Source organism: Amblyomma americanum, chromosome 6 (genome assembly GCF_052857255.1).
Source record: "Amblyomma americanum isolate KBUSLIRL-KWMA chromosome 6, ASM5285725v1, whole genome shotgun sequence".
In the NCBI taxonomy this organism is placed as follows: Eukaryota; Metazoa; Arthropoda; class Arachnida; order Ixodida; family Ixodidae; genus Amblyomma; species Amblyomma americanum.
The window spans coordinates 36346945-36366237 of NC_135502.1; the positions used below are offsets into that span (position 1 = coordinate 36346945).

Consider the following 19293-nt stretch of genomic DNA (forward strand, 5'->3'; position numbering starts at 1 on the left):
CACAGAGTGCCGTAAATCATGCCGCAGCGAACGGCACCACTGCTATTTGCTCCTCGTTTCTCCTTCATGTTATGCAAACAACGCCGCAGAGTGAAGAAACATGCCCTTAACCACTGTCGAAGTACAACATTGTGCTAGGTGTGGTCAAAGAATAAAGCTACCTCAGATTTGCATTTGGTAAGAATTAGGAAAGCTCCACTTATGAGCACGAGAGGTAAATGACTAGAAATAGCTCAGTAAAATTCATACATCATAAGCTCTGTATAGGTGCGATAACTTGTCCACAAAACAAAATCTCCTCAATGATCCCACCCCCTACCCGCCGTGGTGACTCAGTGGTTACGGCCTGAGTACCCAGGTTCAAACCCAACCGCGGCGGCTGCGTTTCCATGGAGGCGAAATCTAAAAAGGCGTCATGTGCTGTGTGATGTCAGTGCACATTAAAGATTTCCAGGTGGCTGAAATTATTCTGGAGACCTCCACTACAGCACCTCTTTCTTCCTTTCTTATTTCACTCCCTCCTTTATCCCTTCCCTTACAGAGCAGTTCAGGTGTCCACCGAGATATGTGAGACAGTTACTGCGTCACTTCCTTTCTTCAAAACCAATTTTCAATCCCTCCCCCCCCCCCCCCCCCCCCCCCCCCCCCCCCCCCCCCCCCCCCCCCCCCCCCCCTCCCTCCATGATTGGTTTAGGTTTGGTTTATGGGGGTTTAACATCCCAAAGCGACTCGGGGTATGACGGATGCTGTAGTGAAGGGCTCTGCAAATTTCCGCCACCTGGGGTTCTTTAATGTGCACTGACAACGCACAGTACAGGAGCCTCTAGAATTTCGCCTCCATCGAAATTCGACCGCTGCGGCCAGGATCGAACCCATGAGTGCACTCACTATGATGCCCACCTCGGCAATGCTGTTCTTGGCTGGTTGGTGAACACTAGAGCTCCCGGTTATGACATGGTAGATGCCATTCACCTAGAAGCCGGTTCCTTACACAGCTATCACGATGAAATAGAAAAAAACAGCAAGCAGGAGAACCAAACTGAAGCACGCTATATGATGGAACTACCACCAGTTACTTCCAAAGAACCACAGTGTTCTGCAACTTTATCACAGCAGCTTTGAACAATTCTCGCATCTCAAATGGAGGCTTGTTTGCAATGAAACCATGTACAATGCTTGTAAAGTGAGGCAGCCTTTGTCTCGTATCAAGTTTGATAATGATACTTTTGTGGTTCAGCCATGCATGATGCAACCCCATATTTGTCTGAAAGCTGCTGAAGGCTGGCGCTGTGGCTGTCATAGGACCTGCGCACCTTGCAGCGCTCGCTTCAGCACGTTCCGCGTCGTGACATTTTCCTCTACAGACAACAGGTGGTGCCACCACCACCCTTTAACGAAAACCCGGCATTGGTAGCTTTTGCTTCCTTGATCTCATTGCAGACGATTCTGATTCCGCATCATGCGTGGCCGAACCACGCAAGTACCGTTGTTAAACTTGGCACGAGACGAAAGCTACGTCAATACACAAGATTTGTCAGCGGTTTCACCACAGACAAGCCTCTGGTTGAGGTGAGAGAATTTTTCAAAGCTGCTAAGATAAAGTTACAGACCACTGTATAGATGCCAAATTTCAATTGCATGTTTTCTTCTTTGTAATGATGTGCAAGACATTACTATACATGGATCATCTTCAAGTATTCATGTGCAACCAGAAAATAAATTATAATTGAATTTCTTCTCTCATGCTGTTTTGGTACAGGTTTCAGCAGCCAAATGGTGCTGTGACAGCAAAGTACATGTAGGTCATGCGAAGCATGGTAAACTGTGATACAATGGCTGCTTCATTGCTTTAATTCACTACTACAATGCTAAGGCCACCCAACCACCTCAAGAGCCAGAATGAAAGTGATTGAAGAAGCAGCTAATATATCGCAGGATTTTTCATGCCTCACGAGACGTATACTGGACTTTGACGTTGCAGCCATTTCTTGGCTATTGAAACCAAAACTGCATGAAAAAAGAAAATCAGTTATAAGTTACCCACTGGTCACGGGTAAATACAACATAGTAATATATATATATACCGTATTTACACGATTGTAAGTCGACTCGAATGTAAGTCGACCCCCCCAAATCACATTTCTGAAAAAAAAAAAACTTCAAGGTTGTTTAAGCTTGGCCTTGAATAGTTGAACTCGATAGCATTATCCGGCGGCCGCCGTTTATCGCCAGCCGCTATTGGCTGTCACACGCAGCCGTGCCCGTGGGCACATTCCAAAACAAAAATATGTTAGTCACTGGACCACTAGCGCTGCCATCGTGATCGCTGCTGCGGTCCCACAGCACGTTGTTCTAACGTCGTCCAGTGAAATCTCACACTTTGCAAACAGCCACATCACGACATCACGTGGAACAGCTGAAAATTTTCCTCGCTGCGGCTGCCACACCTGTAGCACCCGCTGCGAGCGTCAAGCTTGTGGCCCGACAAGCAGTTGTTTGTTTCTTCGGCGTAAAGAACGACAGTCATCTTGAATGTAGCCATGAACGAGCACCGGTGGCATACCGGACAAGGAGCACAAATCACGACTGATGAAGCGCTACATTAAAGCTTGTGAAACACGGCCGGCAGTAGCCAAATGCGTCACAGCCAAAGAGAAACTACGCGTGAATGGCGTCGGCTCTTCCATCGGCTACTGACACTCCCCGGCCCCGCTGCCGTTCCGAGTGGGTGTGCCGCCTCGATTGAAACAGCACCCTTTCCATCAACTATCAACGCTCCCTTGAGCGCCGAGCGCGCATTTGAAAGTAAAAAGAAAAGGTGTTGGACCCTTGAGCTTCCCGTAGAACACGATTGCGTTATCGGGCCGGCAGTAGTCAAATGCGTCAGAGCCAAAGAGAAACTACGCGTGAATGGTGTCGGCTCTTCCGTCGGCTACTGACACTCCCCAGCGCCACTGCCAATCCGAGTGGGAGTGCCACCTCGATTAGAAAAGTGACCCTTCCGTCAACTATGAATGCTTCCTTGCGTGCATTTGAAAGTAAAAATAAAAGATGTTGGACGCTTAAGCTTACCGTAGAAAGAGATTGCGTTATCAGGCTGGCAGTAGTCAAATGCGTCAGAGCTAAAGAGAAACTATGCGTGAATGGCGTCGGCCCTTCCGTCGGCTATAGACATTCCCCGGCGCTGCTGCTGTTCCGAGTGGGGGTGCCGCCTCGCCTGGAACAGCGGCCTTTCCATCAACTATCAACGCTTCCTTAAACGCTGAGCGTGCATTTGAAAGTAAAAAGGAAACGTGCTGGACTCTTGAGCTTCCCGTAGAACACGATTGCGTTATCAGGCCACTACCGCTTATCAGCAGCCGCAGTCTGCAGCCACGTGTGGGGTGCCAGTTTGCTGCTTATCGATAGCCGCCATTGGCCGCCGCCCACGGGGGAGGAAATGCCAGTTCTGCGCATTGACATAGCAACTGCTCGAGGCCAGCACCAAGAGCGATGTGACGGAGCCGCGCAGCAAAAATGCAACCACGCTGTAGCATGCCCGATATCTCATTTGTCTCGCCTTTACTTATATAGTGCCATGTTTTCGTTTCGACTTTAAGTCGCCCCCACTTCGGATTTTCAAATTTTGAAAAATAGGTCGACTTACAATCGTGTAAATACGGATATCTTAAGCATCATTGCAAAAAAAAAAGAAATGTGCAACCAAATTTATATTGTCTACACCCCTTTATGCACAACCCATAAAAAAAATTTGCAGTCTATTTTGTCATCGAGAGCACATGCGAGAGGCACAGTGCATCCTAGGGTGCCTCAGATGCTAGTTAGCTGCAGTTCGGCTGCATTTGGGTAGCTGCTGTGAACCTGCAACCTCGCCTCAGATTAGCATTTGGCAGGAATTAAGAAAATTCGAGTGCTGCCTATACGCCCCCAAAAAATAAATGAACAAAACAAGTTAAAAAGTGCTTGCCCTAAAAACACCGTTTCTCAGTAAGAGATCATGACACCATGTCTGCTCAAATCATAGTCTGGAAGAAATACAACTCACAAAAGTTTTCAGAAGACAGAAGGTAAAAAAAAAAGTTTGTTGTGGAGCATGTATTGAGCACTAATGAGCACATAATATAATAAGTACATGTAATGAGTACAGAGCATTAAATCTAAAAAAGGCAGCATGCTTCAGCTGCAAAAAAATTCAAACTTTTTTTCAACCTGTGTGTTCTGAAAGCTTCTGTGGCCAGCTGAAACATGATACAGGCTAACCATGTAAATAAACTAAAAGAAAAAAAAACAGAGGTGAGGGGGTCAGGAAGCTAGAACCATAAAAACAACTCAAGTGCAATTGCGTACCATTATGCCGTGTATACCCTTTTCAACAACAGTGCTCTTTAAACCCCTGCAGAATGCATGGCCAGGTGTTCATCGGTTTCGAGAGGTGATATTGTCCAAAAGGGCATCTATGACAGAAGCTTGTCGCTTGTTTTTCACATAGAGCACTTTGAACTGCTTCACAACTGGAGGTACGAGGTCGATGTCCGCATTCAAGTGGTCCCCTTCCACTGCATCAAAAATCACACTGGCATTGCATTTCATTTTGCTCCTCGCCAGCAAACACAACACCATTTATAACACACAAGGAGTTGCTAATCTACCTTACCAATGACAGTAAGTTTTATATCTGTGCCACAGGTGTACATAAAGCAGCCAAAGGAAGGGAAAAGAGAGGCCTGTTATGACATACATGACGGAAGCCAACAGTCACTGAAACCAAGGAGCATAAGGAGCATAGCATAATCACTACATGCAGATCTAGGCTGATTTTTCATAACATGATGGATGCAACAATTGTGTCATGGCATGGTGTCATTTTTGCAAACAGTGAACACAACACGAACATGCGGCACATGCGCCACAGGATGCATCTTGCTTTAAAGGCAGTGGCGCTGTGGTGCTACTGCAAACTGCCCAGTGTTCATTAGATGCATGGCTATCAGTGCCTTCCAACAAAACTAAGTAAGACCACCTCTGTTTTGGTACTCCTTGGCACTGTATTCTTCCTGCTCAAGGAATAAAGGTGCAATGGCTCACAAGATCTACCTAACCCACGGCAAATCTTTGCACAAAGAAAAAGCATGTCCTCACCTGTTTTTTGGCACAAAACCAAGAAGGCAAGCACATTTCTGGCAAACTGAAAGTTGGCCCATGGACTCATTAGTGCCGCACGGGCCACCTTTAAGTAGATCTAGAAAAAAAAAAAAGGCAATAGGGGCTCCTATGACAGCTTCTGGGATTACACAAGCACTCTTGACTCTTTCATGCGCTTCCTGTTCTTGTCCACCAACCTTCACTATATATAGCAGCACTACTAATCATGAGCTTGTACAGTTGACTCTCAATAAATTCGAACTTGAAAGGGACTGAAAATTGGTCTGAAATATGCGCAGTTTGATTTCAGTGCAGCCCCTTTTATGCACTTGATGTTGACAGAACCAAGGCCTCAGTTTCAATAAATCAGACCTCTAAGCCTCAGTTTAAACAAACCAGAAGTCTGAATAGTGTGTTTGAATTAATAAGGGTCCACTGTATCTCCACAGTATGCAAGAAATTAATTTCTTCAGCCAAGTCACACTCTGTCTTTGAGTAGACAGTGCCTTTAAAAAAATTACAGCTGCCTACCATAGGACACAAGAAGCGATCAATGCTAGGAGGTTCGAGAAAAAGCTAACACCTTATATGATGCAAGCTGTAAGCGTACAAATGGTAAAATTGTGCTCAGAATGACTCTAGGAATTGAATAACATCAATTTCAGGACGTTTCAACCACTGGTGTTGTAGACAAAAGGGGGTACACAATTGTACCAATGAAGCCTCAAATGTGGTACATATCCGTACCTATCTTTTGGATGTATAAGATTAGAATTGGAAATTGCTTCAAGAAATATTAGGAGGAAGTTGCCTGGTTGAAAAGGCTCAAACGCTCAACTTTTCTCACTTTTTTCTTTGCCCTCAGCAAGCTGGGCCTCGTCAAACTGTACACCCACGCTTTTAAGAACTAGAAAAAAACACAGGGAGACTTATTAATGAAAAGTTAAAACGCTCTGAATGGTTTCTTTGATAGTTCGATAGTGTGACGTTCCTTGTGTGTGCTACGAGGTTCCGCGTTCGACGGCGCGGTGTAGACGGAGACCCAGATGACAGCGGCATCATCAATTACCCAGCCATGCTCTTTGAGAGTGACGACCAGAACGAAGGGGTTTAAGCCCAACCGGACCCAACCGGACCCGCCGCCGCCGCCGCGGGGAAACGGGCTTTATCCTCCCCAATTGCCGTGGCGGTTCCAGGGGCGGGCCAGAGCGCGCCTTACCTTGAGGAGCGAGTGTCAGTTGATGGATGGAGAACGGAGGCCGGTGACCCGCGGGAACTGTCAGCGGGCCAGAGCGCGCCTTACCACAGCCGACGCTATGCGCTACCTCGAAGACAACCTTCTTTCCCTCGGACTCAACACGTGAGGGGGGCGAGACCAGAAGTGCGGTGGTATGTTTGTGTGCCCAAGTGAAAGCCCTAGCCCCCCTCCGGCGTGGGCGTCCTCACCCTAGGGAGTGTGGGGAGAAGAGGATATAAAAATCGACAAGCAGTACGGAAGAAGGACGCTCAGGACGACATCGTTCGCCAAGAGGGCCTTCAGCGCCGAAGCCCGACGGCGTGCAGCTTCTGCCAGCAACCGCTCGAGCCCAACTCCGGAGCCACTCCATCGCCCCCATGAAGTCGTCGGCACGTAAGCTCGGACGCCCCAGCCTCTGAATCTTAATCATGTATAATTATTGAATATATCTGTTTGTTTAAACTGAGCCATACGGTGTCTCTTTGCCTCTCCGTCCCGTGTGGACCTGCGCATTATGGGGGTCATCACACTGGTGTCAGAAGTGGGGCCTCAAAAGCAAATGTCCTCTGAATGCTGTGACATTCATGACTTCAAAATTGTAATCAAAAGGGAATCACGGGACTGATTGTGGGACTTTTACCCCCATTTGAGAGGCTTGAGGCACTGGAGGGCTTGAGAAAAAAAAAAAAAAATGTCTGTATCTGAGGGAGCTCCCACTCCACAGCCGTCGCTCGGAGCAAGCATGCTGGCATTAGGAAGCGTCATTCCGACGTTTACAGGAGATAAGACAGGGGTTCCAATCTGCGATTTCTTTTCCATGCTAGAAGAGATTGGGAAAATGGGGGGATGGTCCGATGCTCAAATGCTGGGAATGACAAGGTGTAAGATGGCAGGAGCTGCTCATGATTTTGCATGGCGAGACGAAAAAGTAAAATCCACAAAATCATTTGCGGAATTTAAGAAGCTCGCGTTTGAGCATTTCGACACTGAACCACGTCACGTGCGGGTACAGAGGTTCCGTGACGCCGGACAGATGGTGTGGGAGGACGTGCGAACGTTTGCGTCGCGGCTTCAGCGCTTAGCGCGCGATACGTTAAGCAGGGAGGAGGAAGGAGACCAGCTAAAGAAGAAATACGCGGAGGATATACTTAAAGAGGAAATGACCGCTTTGTTCGTGGCTGGTCTGCAAGACCCCGTGCGCCGGTTCGTGCTCTCGCGCAAGCCGAGCAATTTCGACCAAGCCGTGGCGGCCGCATTGGATGAGGAACGAAATGAGGCGTTAACGACAGCCGCAGCGAGAGTACGCGTCATAGAGAGAGCGGTGCTCAACCCTGAGGTTGCTCTCTTGACAGAGCGGTTAGATCGCTTAGAACAGCTGCTATCTCAGCAGGTGGAACGCCAGGTTGAAGCGCGCGCTCAACAGCGCCCATTCGCTGGAAACCGGAGACCGCCACAAAGCTACAGGCGCGGTATGCGAGATTTTGAAGAAATCGTATGCTTCGCTTGCCAGGGTCGCGGACACATCGCCAGGTTCTGCCAAAACGTGCGCCGTGGGGAGCCACAAAGAGAAGCAGGCGAGACACGCCCTAAGCAAGCCTACATCGGGGCTCCAGATACCGAGACAAAAAACTAGATAGTCCTCCCCAGCCTGAGGAGCGTGGGGAGGGAGCGGTGGATGATGAGGTGGTGGTATTTTTGTGTGGCCGACGAGGCATGCCCTGTTGTGCATTGCAAGTTAAATGGTTGTTGTATGGAATTGTTGATAGATACGGGGTCAAAGGTGACATTGCTTAAGGAGAGCAGTTTTAACACGCTTCGAAGGAAGGGGGACCGCGAGGTGTTGGAAGCGTCTGGTGGTATGGCAACCAAATTTGTAGGCATAACGGGGGATCCTCTTGGCATAAGTGGACTCTACCGGTTACACTTCTCTCTCGGCGGAATTGCATTGGAGCACCCCTGCTACGTATGCCCGGACACGGTGTCTCTGCCAAACGGAGTGTCAGGTATATTAGGGCAGGATTTTTTGAGAAAAGGGAAGGTAGTAGTCTCATTCTCTGAGGAAGAGGTTAATGCGGGCGGCTCAAAAGTTCCGTTTTTGAACAGGAGAGGGGCTGAGATTCGCATTACCGATATTGACACCCGTCAAACAGTGGGATCATTGGAGAAGGTATATTCGTGGGTTGCCGTCAGGCTGGTCGAGGAGGCGGTCGTCCTTCCTTGGTCGGAGCACATTTTGTACGCGTTTGTGCCTTCAGATGTAGAGAGCGGCGCCGTGGGAGTGCTTGAGCCGGTCGACTCTCTCAGCAATGGCCTGAAGGCAGCCGCGTGCCTCGTGACAGTTAATGACGCCCACAGAGTGCCCCTACGGGTGGTTAACTGTAGCCAGCAGCCACTGAGCCTTTCCAAGAACAAAACATTGGCTTTCTTCACCTCTGCGATAGAGAAACGTGAGCCCACCAATACGGTACTCGCAACTGTAGAGCATGCTAGTCCTTCGGCTGCTCCAAAGGTGTCGTTCGATCTTTCTCACGTAAAATCCAGGGAGAGGGAGGCTCTGGCTGGTTTGCTGAACGACTACTCGGAGGTATTCGCCGCGTCCAACCTGGATTTGGGCTGCTGTGGCGTTATAAAGCACAGGATAGAAACCGGCACTTCATCGCCCGTTTACCAGCGTGCGTACAGGATTCCTTACTCCCAACGTGAGGAGATGGAGCGGCAGGTGCAGGACCTGATTAATCGCGGCATTGTCGAACATTCAAAGTCACCCTGGGGAGCACCAGCACTATTGGTGGAAAAGCCAGATGGCTCGTATCGATTGGTAGTGGACTACCGCAAACTAAATGCCGTAACTCGCATCGATCCATACCCCAACCCCAATATACAGGAGACGCTTTCTCAGCTGGGCTCTGCCAGGTACTTCACGGTAGTGGACATGGCGGCGGGATTCTGGCAGATAGCAATGGATCCGGCAGATGCCGAGAAAACGGCATTCAACACGCCCTCAGGGCACTATGAATGGAAAAGAATGCCGATGGGTCTGGCCAACAGCCCTGCTGTCTGGCAGAGAACCGCTGATGTTATCCTGGCAGGTCTTCTGGGGAGGCTGTGCTTCGTGTATATGGATGACATAATCATATACAGTGACAGTTTTGAGAACCATTTGCGCGATATTGAGCAGGTTTTGGTGCGACTAAGAGGAGCGGGTCTCAAGCTGAAGCCCTCTAAGTGCCAATTCCTCAAAAACGAGCTGAAATACCTCGCGCACGTTGTTTCAGCTGACGGCGTGCGACCGGACCCTGAGAAACTAAGGTGTGTCTCGGATTTTCCATCCCCGACTAGCGTCCGCCAGGTCTGGCAGTTTCTCGGCCTGATCGGTTACTACCGAAGGCACATAGAGGAGTTCGCCAAGCTCGCTAAGCCGCTCACCGCCTTAACAGCCAAAAATGTCGCCTTTCGCTGGGACGAAAACGCGGAGGATGCTTTTGGGGCTCTGAAAAGGAAGCTAATGAGTGCACCGCTGTTGCGCCACCCGGATTTTAATTTGCCCTTCGTTATGGCCACAGATGCGTCAAAGTTCGCAGTTGGTGCCGTGCTATCTCAGGTTATCGAGGGCAAAGAACATCCCGTTGCTTTTGCTAGCCGACAGCTGAGCCCCACAGAGCAAAAGTACGGAGCTACGGAAAGGGAGTGCCTCGCCGTTGTCTGGGCAGTAAAGCACTTCAGATGCTACCTTTACGGCCGCAAATTCAAGCTAGTCACAGACTGCCATCCTCTGAAATGGTTGATGAGTGTCAGGGACCCTAGCTCGCGACTCGCTAGATGGAATCTACACCTGCAGGAATACTGCTTTGAAGTTGAGCACAAGTCAGGAAAGACACATCTGAATGCTGATGCACTCAGCCGCACAGCTGCCGTGGCAGCTATAGATGAGTTTGTCCCCGTAGTCGACCCCGCCGAATTACGCACAGAGCAGTGCAAAGATCCTGACCTGAAGCGAATAATCGAAAGCTTAGAGGGCGCACCGTCTCATCCCGAACAGCTAGGTTATTTCATTGGCAAAGACGGCACCCTGTGTCGGCGCACGAGGCCAACCAGGAAAGGGAGACCAGAGAAAACCGCTTGGGAGAGAGTCGTCATACCTCGGTCGTGGACAGAAAGGGTTCTTCGCGCGTTTCACGATGCGCCATGCGCCGGTCATTTTGGCGTAGCGAAGACACGCAGGCGTGTGGAGCGTTTGTACTTTTGGAGTGGCATGCGACAGGATGTTAGAGACTATTGTGCGAAGTGTCATTCCTGTCTCGAAAGAAAAACACCCAAGGGACGAAGACCAGCTCCAATTCAGCCGTTCCCTGAGGTTTCGGCTCCCTTCGAGCGGACAGGTATGGACATAATGGGCCCATTGCCCACGACCACTTCCGGAAACAAGTACATTTTAGTATTTGTCGATCACCTTTCAAAATACGCGGAAGCGGTAGCACTCCCAGATCAGAAGGCAGACACGGTTGCAAGAGCATTTGTCGAACAGATCGTGCTCCGACATGGACCCCCGAGGCAACTCTTGACAGATCGGGGAACGAACTTCGTGTCGCAGCTAATGAGGAGAGTTTGCGAGCTGCTTAAGATCGCTAAGAAGCAGACAACACCGTACCATCCGGCTTGCAACGGCGCGGTGGAGCGACTGAACCAAACCGTGGCCGGTTTCCTGTCGCATTTTGTTTCGCGCGACCAGCGGGACTGGGACTTGTGGCTCCCGTATGCAATGTTTGCCTACAATTCCGCAGCACACGAGAGCACGGGCGAATCGCCATTCTTTCTTCTCAACGGCCGAGACCCGGACCAGCCTAGTGAAGTGCCAGAGGGCCCCCGTCGTGTCCCATACGCTTCACTGGACGACTATAAGGTTGAGCTAGAATCGCGCTTGCAAGTGGCGAGGGACATCGCAAAGGAGGCCTTAAAGAAAGCGGCGAAGCGCAGGAAGGAGGTGCACGATCGCAGTGCTAGAGACGCGCCGTTTGATGTGGGGGACAGCGTGTACATTGAAAACTGCCAAAGGCAGATTGGGCTAGCTCGTAAGTTCCAGACGAAGTGGAGAGGACCGTGCGAGGTTGTCGAGAAGCTTTCTCCGGTAAACTTCAGAGTCCGAGACGTGAACCGGCGCTTGATAAGGATACATGCAAATCGCCTCAAGTCGGCACCGGTTCAGTATTCACGAAATGAGGAAAGGGAAAGCGCGGATTTTGATGGGGACAGAAGTGAAGCGGAGCGCGCAGATAGTTCGCAAGAAACGCCCTCTCCTGCATTTGTTCGGCAGGCGCCAGAGGTGACGGCCGGAATGCCACCGGATTTACTTCATGCATTGCTAGAAGAAGAAGCGCGCGAGGTTGCCGCGCAGATAACGCCAGGAGAGGCTCCTGCCACGAGCCCTCGCGAGTCCCAAAGCAGACAAAGGGTCACAGACTTACTTAGTATGACTCATGAAGGCCGATATCCGCTGCGAAATCGGAAAGCTAAGTCGGACTAATGGCGTAAACAGAGCGGAGTTGTGAACTGGTTAGAATTGTGTAATGCCGCAGCTCATAACATTGCTATGTGCTTATGTGTTAAGTTATCGGAGTTGGTAGTTAAACCTTTCTGTCATTAAGTAACACCTTCACAGGAGAGCATGCGGAGCGCATGCAGAACCTGCCCTACTTCCTTTCGTTATCTATATTTTTGTCTGTGCCGTGATCGTGCTAGAAGTGGGAGCTCCTTTGTAACTGTGGTAAATTTATTTCGTCCACTTTGGACTAGAAAGGAGAGGCTTGGGTGCTGAGTTTCATGTTTATCTGTAAAAGAAGATCAGTGCTGCTTCTGGAGATGCCAGTTATGACAGCGGAGGCATATGGTGTTGTGCAGTGGTGTTGAGTGCAGCGAAAAGTGTTTTGTCGGACGCACTGTGCGAGGCGATTCAGAAAGACAAGGGGAGCTGCATGGACTCAAATGTTCGGAGAACATTCTTCTGGAGGGTGAGCGAGTGTGACGTTCCTTGTGTGTGCTACGAGGTTCCGCGTTCGACGGCGCGGCGTAGACGGAGACCCAGATGACAGCGGCATCATCAATTACCCAGCCATGCTCTTTGAGAGTGACGACCAGAACGAAGGGGTTTAAGCCCAACCGGACCCAACCGGACCCGCCGCCGCCGCCGCGGGGAAACGGGCTTTATCCTCCCCAATTGCCGTGGCGGTTCCAGGGGCGGGCCAGAGCGCGCCTTACCTTGAGGAGCGAGTGTCAGTTGATGGATGGAGAACGGAGGCCGGTGACCTGCGGGAACTGTCAGCGGGCCAGAGCGCGCCTTACCACAGCCGACGCTATGCGCTACCTCGAAGACAACCTTCTTTCCCTCGAACTCAACACGTGAGGGGGGCGAGACCAGAAGTGCGGTGGTATGTTTGTGCGCCCAAGTGAAAGCCCTAGCCCCCCTCCTTCCCCTCCGGCGTGGGCGTCCTCACCCTAGGGAGTGTGGGGAGAAGAGGATATAAAAATCGACAAGCAGTACGGAAGATGGACGCTCAGGACGACATCGTTCGCCAAGAGGGCCTTCAGCGCCGAAGCCCGACGGCGTGCAGCTTCTGCCAGCAACCGCTCGAGCCCAACTCCGGAGCCACTCCATCGCCCCCATGAAGTCGTTGGCACGTAAGCTCGGACGCCCCAGCCTCTGAATCTTAATCATGTATAATTATTGAATATATCTGTTTGTTTAAACTGAGCCATACGGTGTCTCTTTGCCTCTCCGTCCCGTATGGACCTGCGCATTATGGGGGTCATCACATGGGGGTCATCACAACAGTATTCAGTATGCAAAAATTTGGTGCGTAGGTTCACCGTTTTTCGTTTGCCACGTGACCGTTTTTTCGTTTCCCATGCGTACGTGACCAAAAAGCGCGCTGTGATTGGCTGCGCGAGGCTCTCGTCGTCTGCTCCACTCTGCAAGTGACGCGACGACGAGTCTCTTCGCTCATTAATTATGACAAGTGTGCAATGATGTCCGCTCCAACAGGGAAGTTCGCCACGAGGCACAAGTTCGGCAAAAGAAAGAAGTGATTTGTTAATAACTTCCAGAAGCATGCCATTCCTTCATAAGGCATCGAGAACAGTCCGCCACCAACGGCAAGCGATGCCGAAGCTGCCAACAGTGCTGAAGTAGGTCTAGCCAGCTTGTCGATGAGCGGTCGCGTTAGCATGACACTGCAATGCAGCGTATGGATTTGGTGCAGAGGGAGGTTGAAACTCAAGAAAAACTTCAAGTTCTTGGTTCAACTCCGGCAACGATGCGAAAGCTGGATTTTCTCACTCACGCTGACGACGATGCGGCCGCGCCAGCCGACATCGAGATGGGCTTCGTTGTTGTAAACTTGGACTCCGTGAACGCGATGACGTCATGCGTGAAGTGCAAAGTGTGCGGCGGTAGTCAGAGGCGAACGAGAATATGGCCTCGCCATAAAGATTGTTATCAGGTGCACGTGCTGCGGTGATGCGGCGTCGGCGTGGAGCTCGCCCAGCGTGAACGGCAACCAGAAGGCCAAACCGTTCTTTGTGAACATTCTTGCTGTGCACGTGACGCAAGCCACCGGGAATCACCAAACGACACTAATTAAATGATGTTTTTGCCGCGATGAACATTTCCCACCACAGCCTTCACACCAAAACATGGCACAGGTACATGAAGATGAAGTTGGCGCCTGCGGCGGCCCTTGCTGCCGAGAAGCAGACGACTCTGTGTGTGCAATCGGTTCGGGAACTCTACGACGACCTGAAGCTTGGGAAAGTGCCATTTGGATGGCCATAGTCAAACTGACCACAATCCTGGTGGCTTTTAGTTACATAGGTTGCAAAATATGGCACTATTTTTTCTGCATTTTAGATTAAAAGTGGGTTTATTTCTTTTTTCTCGTCTTCTCAAAACACCCATTTTTTACTTCCTGCTAAGTTGTGGAAGCGATGTCTTGGCCTTCGAGGCAGGTAGGACCATAATTTTTGTTGTGGCATGTAGCTATAAGAGTGCAAACCACACGATGTTATGAACAGATTTTGAAATTTAGGATTTAAAATTTAGCAGTTCTGCTAGAGGGTACCCACATTTGGAACAGTGAACTTTGGATTGCTATAGCATCGCTAATATTTGTTACATCAAAGAAGTACTCCTAACATTGTATTCCTTATGCTTTTTACTACCTAGCCAATGTTAATATCAATTTCTATAGTGCGGTTATTTTTCATTGTTTCTGCAAATTATGAACCAGTAATCTATTTTATCTTCGTAAATATAATTGGCCTATTGAAAAAAAAATCTAGATATTTCATATCAGTGCAAGAAACTGAATAAGATAGTGAATTTCATCGAATTTGGTCAAAAAATGAAAAAATAGCTTTTAGGAAAGCCATGTCCCCCCTTAAAGGGCCGCCACTGGACTGGCTGAAAGGCACTCCACGCGTTGGTTGACTCCTCCTACCTTCAGCGTTGAGTTCAAAAAAAAGGCGAAAGCTGGGACGTTTAATCCGATTTAAATTAGGGAAATCGGCCGCACAGGTCAGTAATTCGAAATTTCTAAGAATGCCCGAAACCCGTAGGTAAAGTTCCCACGGTAAAAAGACGAGTTCAGATTCCTCTTAATAGTGCACCTTTAATTTAGCTGCCATCTGCCACGGTGGGCAGTTTGCTCAATATATGCTTGGATGCGATGCTGCTGCAAGGTCACACGACCTTGGTGAACCACCTGCCACCTAGGTTGCTCTCTGGGCGCCACCTGCCAAAGTCATGAAGCAGGGCAGAATGGTGGGCCTGCTGGCATGGCATGTTAAAGAAGAAAATACCAGCCAAAAAAGACGAACACACCAGGAGAGAACAACACAGGACAACGGCTGGAATGAATAAAGAATTCAGTTGTTAGTCCAGCCGTTGTCCCGTGTTGTTCTCTCCTGGCGTGTTAGTCTTTTTTGGCTGGTATTTTCTTCTTCAACATGCCAAAGTCATGCTCATGATTTTTCGCTGACAACGCTGACACCAGATTTTCTCGACAACAGGGCGTGTAAGGCCAACGCATTAATATACATATAATAAGCACTATAGGAGCACTGTGTCTTCAGCAGTGAAAACCCGTCCGCTGTCATATGTTTCACAAAGAGAAAATTATTTTCTTAGAGTTTTGGTAACAGACAAGCTACAGATCTTCATTACCACGATCCTAATAAATTCTATCAAGGTCATTAAAAAAGTCTTCAAGAACAGATGAGTGGGCTCACCTTGACAGCTTGGATGCATAGCCCTTGGCAGCTACCCCTCTGGCCTCGCAGCCCTGAACGCAGCTTTGGCAACAAAGACTCCTGAATCCACTTCATGCGACAATCAAGGGTTCTTGTTGCCACAAACTTTTCATTACTAACCTGCACGAAGTCAGGGTTAACAGAAAGTCTTATAAGAGTCTAAAACAATACAACTCCAAGAACTTCTCATTTAAAAATGCCAACATGCAAGTGATGATACACTGTGCCCAAGCACAATATTCTCTCATCCCCTTCTCCGAGAGACGGTCTGATCTAATGCTAAAAGCAGCAGGAGTTTCACAGACTATGCTAGACAAAAGGCACACACAAGTTAATATAAATGGCCTGGTATAGTTTGCTTCACATAAAACATATCTTTTTTAAACAAAAGCATGAAGGTGCATGCATAACAAGATCAATGCCACAAAAAAATTGTGCAGCAGTAGCAGCATGTTGCTACCAGCGACAATTGGTCTCATTTACACCAGCAGCTGCAAACAAAACCAAGCAACATCACCAGCAGCCACCTCTGCCCAAGACGCTAAGCCTAGCCATATGGTATACACTTTGACTGGCCTATTTTCCACTTTTGAAAGCAGATTGCAACACTTTACCATCCTTGGCAGATGTCAAAGGTACGTGCACTGCTGTATGCACAATATGTTGCTTCAAACTACAGTCCAGTGTGTACCTATATATGTAAATAATACTTTATGCCAGCAGGCACACTGTTGCAATAAATAAAAAAAGGAATTATTAACACCTCTGAGAATACTCGAACACCTAGTAGATTGAAGCAGTGAGGTACAATCATAGCAAAGGAAAACAATAAAAAGAATACAACTTCGCGAGACAATTTGTTTTTTAAGAAGACTCGCTCTCACACTGTGTCTGACAACTACGTAATTATGCGTGCATGGTGATCGATATTATCCGCAGCTCGGTCGAAGCTGCTTTTGACCCCGCACATAGATCATCTTTACCAAGTTCACGTACAGGTCGACTGTGATTATAAGTTGATCCCCCCTCACCTTTGGGAGGTCATTTTCCTAAAAAAAAATGTTGACTTATAATCGGCAATATATGGTATTGCAAATCTATGCTTAAGCCCTACCTTGGGAGGTCATTTTCCTAAAAAAAAATGTTGACTTATAATCGGCAATATATGGTATTGCAAATCTATGCTTAAGCCCTACCTGGAAAAGTTTCCTTCTGGACACAAGAATTTGTCTTGAAGCTATGCTGCACTAGCCTGCACCCCTGCTCTAACAAACTTCATATGAAATCCATCCCTTAAGAACAGCACACCAGGCAGGAACTTAACAGCACATGCTGCCAAAATGTCTGCACCAATGTGTGAGACTACAAATGTAGCAGGCTTCAGAGCAACGTACAGGATGCTGTTGGCCATGCAGGACGTAGGTAAGGAGGAGGAACATGTGATAAGCAGACATCATAGTGCCAAGGACCAGCGTATTGTTTCTGGAGGTACACAGCAAGTGCTCCATCAACTCCTGCAAGACAGCAAGTGCACAGTGTTATATGCAAACCCCTGAAACCCAAGGTTTTATGGGCTTCATGAAAAGACGATGACTGAAGACGAGCTTAGGCAATTTTTCTTTTTGTTTTTTAGAAAAGTATGAAGGAAATTTGGTATTTTCATTACAATCTAGCACAACATGCTGATTTCAAGGCTTCTAGGTAACAGTAGAGGAGGATCAGCTACAAAGTGGAACACACATAGAGCTCAGAAACAACTTATGAATTATTCTCCAGATCATGTAATAACCAGCTTAATAGCAAGGTCTTCTCAGGAGCCAAAATTTACAAAAACCCCCGTCGTGAGTGGCAGGTCGGCCACCTGCAAGGAGCTCTAAACAAAATTTTATCCTCTGTTTTGAAACCTGCCGGCCACATTTCCAAACTGAGCCTCGAATAAAATTGGACATGCATAAACAAACACCATTCCCGAGGATGACAAGCAAGATACTGTTTTGTGCAGTAATAAGATTTCATTTCACAATGGAACTACTGTGTTGGCAGCACAGTTACATACTTTCATGCCCATTAATCAATGTGCACTGCTACCAAGCATTATAGAGTGCCCTCTGGTAACCAGCAGTCACTGCAAGTGCATTTATGAGTGCCCCATGCATTAGCCAACACTAAAAGGTCCCGTGACAACCTAACAATATATGCCCCCAGGGTTCAGCATCAAAACCTTCTGTCAATACACAACGTCATTAGCAGAACATTGTCGCAGTATTGTCACTTTACCAAGAAATAAAATATTAAAATGTGGGTTATTTAAACCAAAACCTTGAGGAATCGCATGTGCTTAAGTCATACATACGGATAAAGCCCCACTGGCTGCAGCTAAAGCCTAAACAGGCTTTAAATGCCATACCAGAAGAACAGACACAATCTAGCATCACACTTTAGTGAACTACCTGATATGCCCCGCTTCTGGCATAGGAAGACCAAGAACCCCATGCCAAACTGGTCTTTTTTTGCCTGTCTATGCATGGCAGTTGCTCCGAAGTAAGGAATGCCATTCACTGTAAATACAGGGTACTCAACTTTAACGCCACTGATTAGCCAGCAATGGTTGGGAGCAAAAGTATCTGCAAGCAGACGGACACCTCTCCCTGTCCTTTTATTCCCGCTAGTCACAGCTCAGGTGCTTCAGGTTTTGATGGCAGATGCCGTGGCTAGCAATGTCTTTTCCTTCCATTGTTATTTTATCAATAAATAGCCACTAACAACAACAGATGAACAGCAGAGCACTTGCCACGATCCGCAATAGGGCACTCCAGGTGCTGAAAAGGGGCGCAATATGGTCCCTAAGCAGCCTCTGTTGCAGATGTGGAGCTTCCAGCAGAAGCTGGAGCACTTGCAATGCAAGGTAAGGGTTGCAGGGGCGTTCCTCAATGCTGAAATGCACTCGCCGACGCTTGGCTGGTATCTGCTTGCTCTGCAGTGTGGTGCAACACATACACATGAGTTCAAAAGCAAAGCATCAAACAGCAATTGCACTTGTTCAGCTTGTTTAGTGAAGATCCTCTGTTCACTTCCCATCGAAAGCATGCTCCTTCCTCACTTCTAAGTGGTACGCTTCGTGCACAGCATCAAACACATGCACATGCATGCACGCATGAGTGTGCGCACGCACTTCAACAGCATATCCACTTGGTCTGTCTACACTATGAAGCAAGAATACACAGGATCTGGTTTAACGTCCCAAAGCAACTCAAGCTATGAGGGACGCCGTAATGGAAGGCTCCGGATAATTTTGACCACCTGGGTTTTTAACGTGCACTGATGTCGCACACTACATGGGCCTCTAGCATTTCACCTCCATCGAAATGCAACCGCCACGGCCGGGATCGAACCAGTGTTTTTTGCGTCAGCAGCAGAACACCATAACCACAGGAGTGCACACAGTCTACGAGTGCACTGCACAGTCAAATCAGGTCAAGCACGCTCTGCTGCACATGCAGAGACAGCATCCTGTGGTGTGGAATGCAAGCTTCTTGGTGGCCATAGCAGCCCAGACACCAGAGAGAACTCCCAGAGAGTGCACTTCTTGCCCCCCTTATGTTCTTTCCCATTGC

The 19293-nt window shown here is 48.5% G+C and overlaps 2 protein-coding genes across 2 annotated transcripts in view; both read right to left on the reverse strand.

Moving 5' to 3' along the window:
- Positions 1–671: 671 nt before the first annotated feature.
- Positions 672–17188, reverse strand: LOC144136604 (uncharacterized). Its single transcript, XM_077669080.1, has 4 exons — positions 17074–17188; positions 15659–15799; positions 5140–5239; positions 672–4556 (listed from the first exon to the last, which is right to left on the reverse strand). Exons 1-4 carry the CDS (start codon positions 17185–17187, stop codon positions 4417–4419), a joined length of 495 nt encoding a protein of 164 aa, XP_077525206.1. The 5' UTR covers position 17188; the 3' UTR covers positions 672–4416.
- Positions 17189–18437: 1249 nt separating this feature from the next.
- Positions 18438–19293, reverse strand: part of LOC144095207 (condensin-2 complex subunit G2-like) — a 62300-nt gene continuing 61444 nt past the window's right edge. The window contains exon 18 of the mRNA XM_077628994.1: positions 18438–18653. Within this exon, the coding sequence (XP_077485120.1) occupies positions 18438–18653 (216 nt within the window). The remainder of the gene's footprint in view (positions 18654–19293) is intronic.

Coding starts and splice junctions, on each gene's coding strand:
- LOC144136604 (XM_077669080.1), bottom strand. CDS start 17,187: ATGGAGCACTTGCTGTGTACCTCCAGAAACAATACGCTGGTCCTTGGC. Junction 5,240..15,658: donor TATGCATCCAAGCTGTCAAG/GTGAGCCCACTC, acceptor TTTTTTTTCTAG/ATCTACTTAAAGGTGGCCCG. Junction 4,557..5,139: donor GGTTTTGTGCCAAAAAACAG/GTGAGGACATGC, acceptor TTTTTGATGCAG/TGGAAGGGGACCACTTGAAT.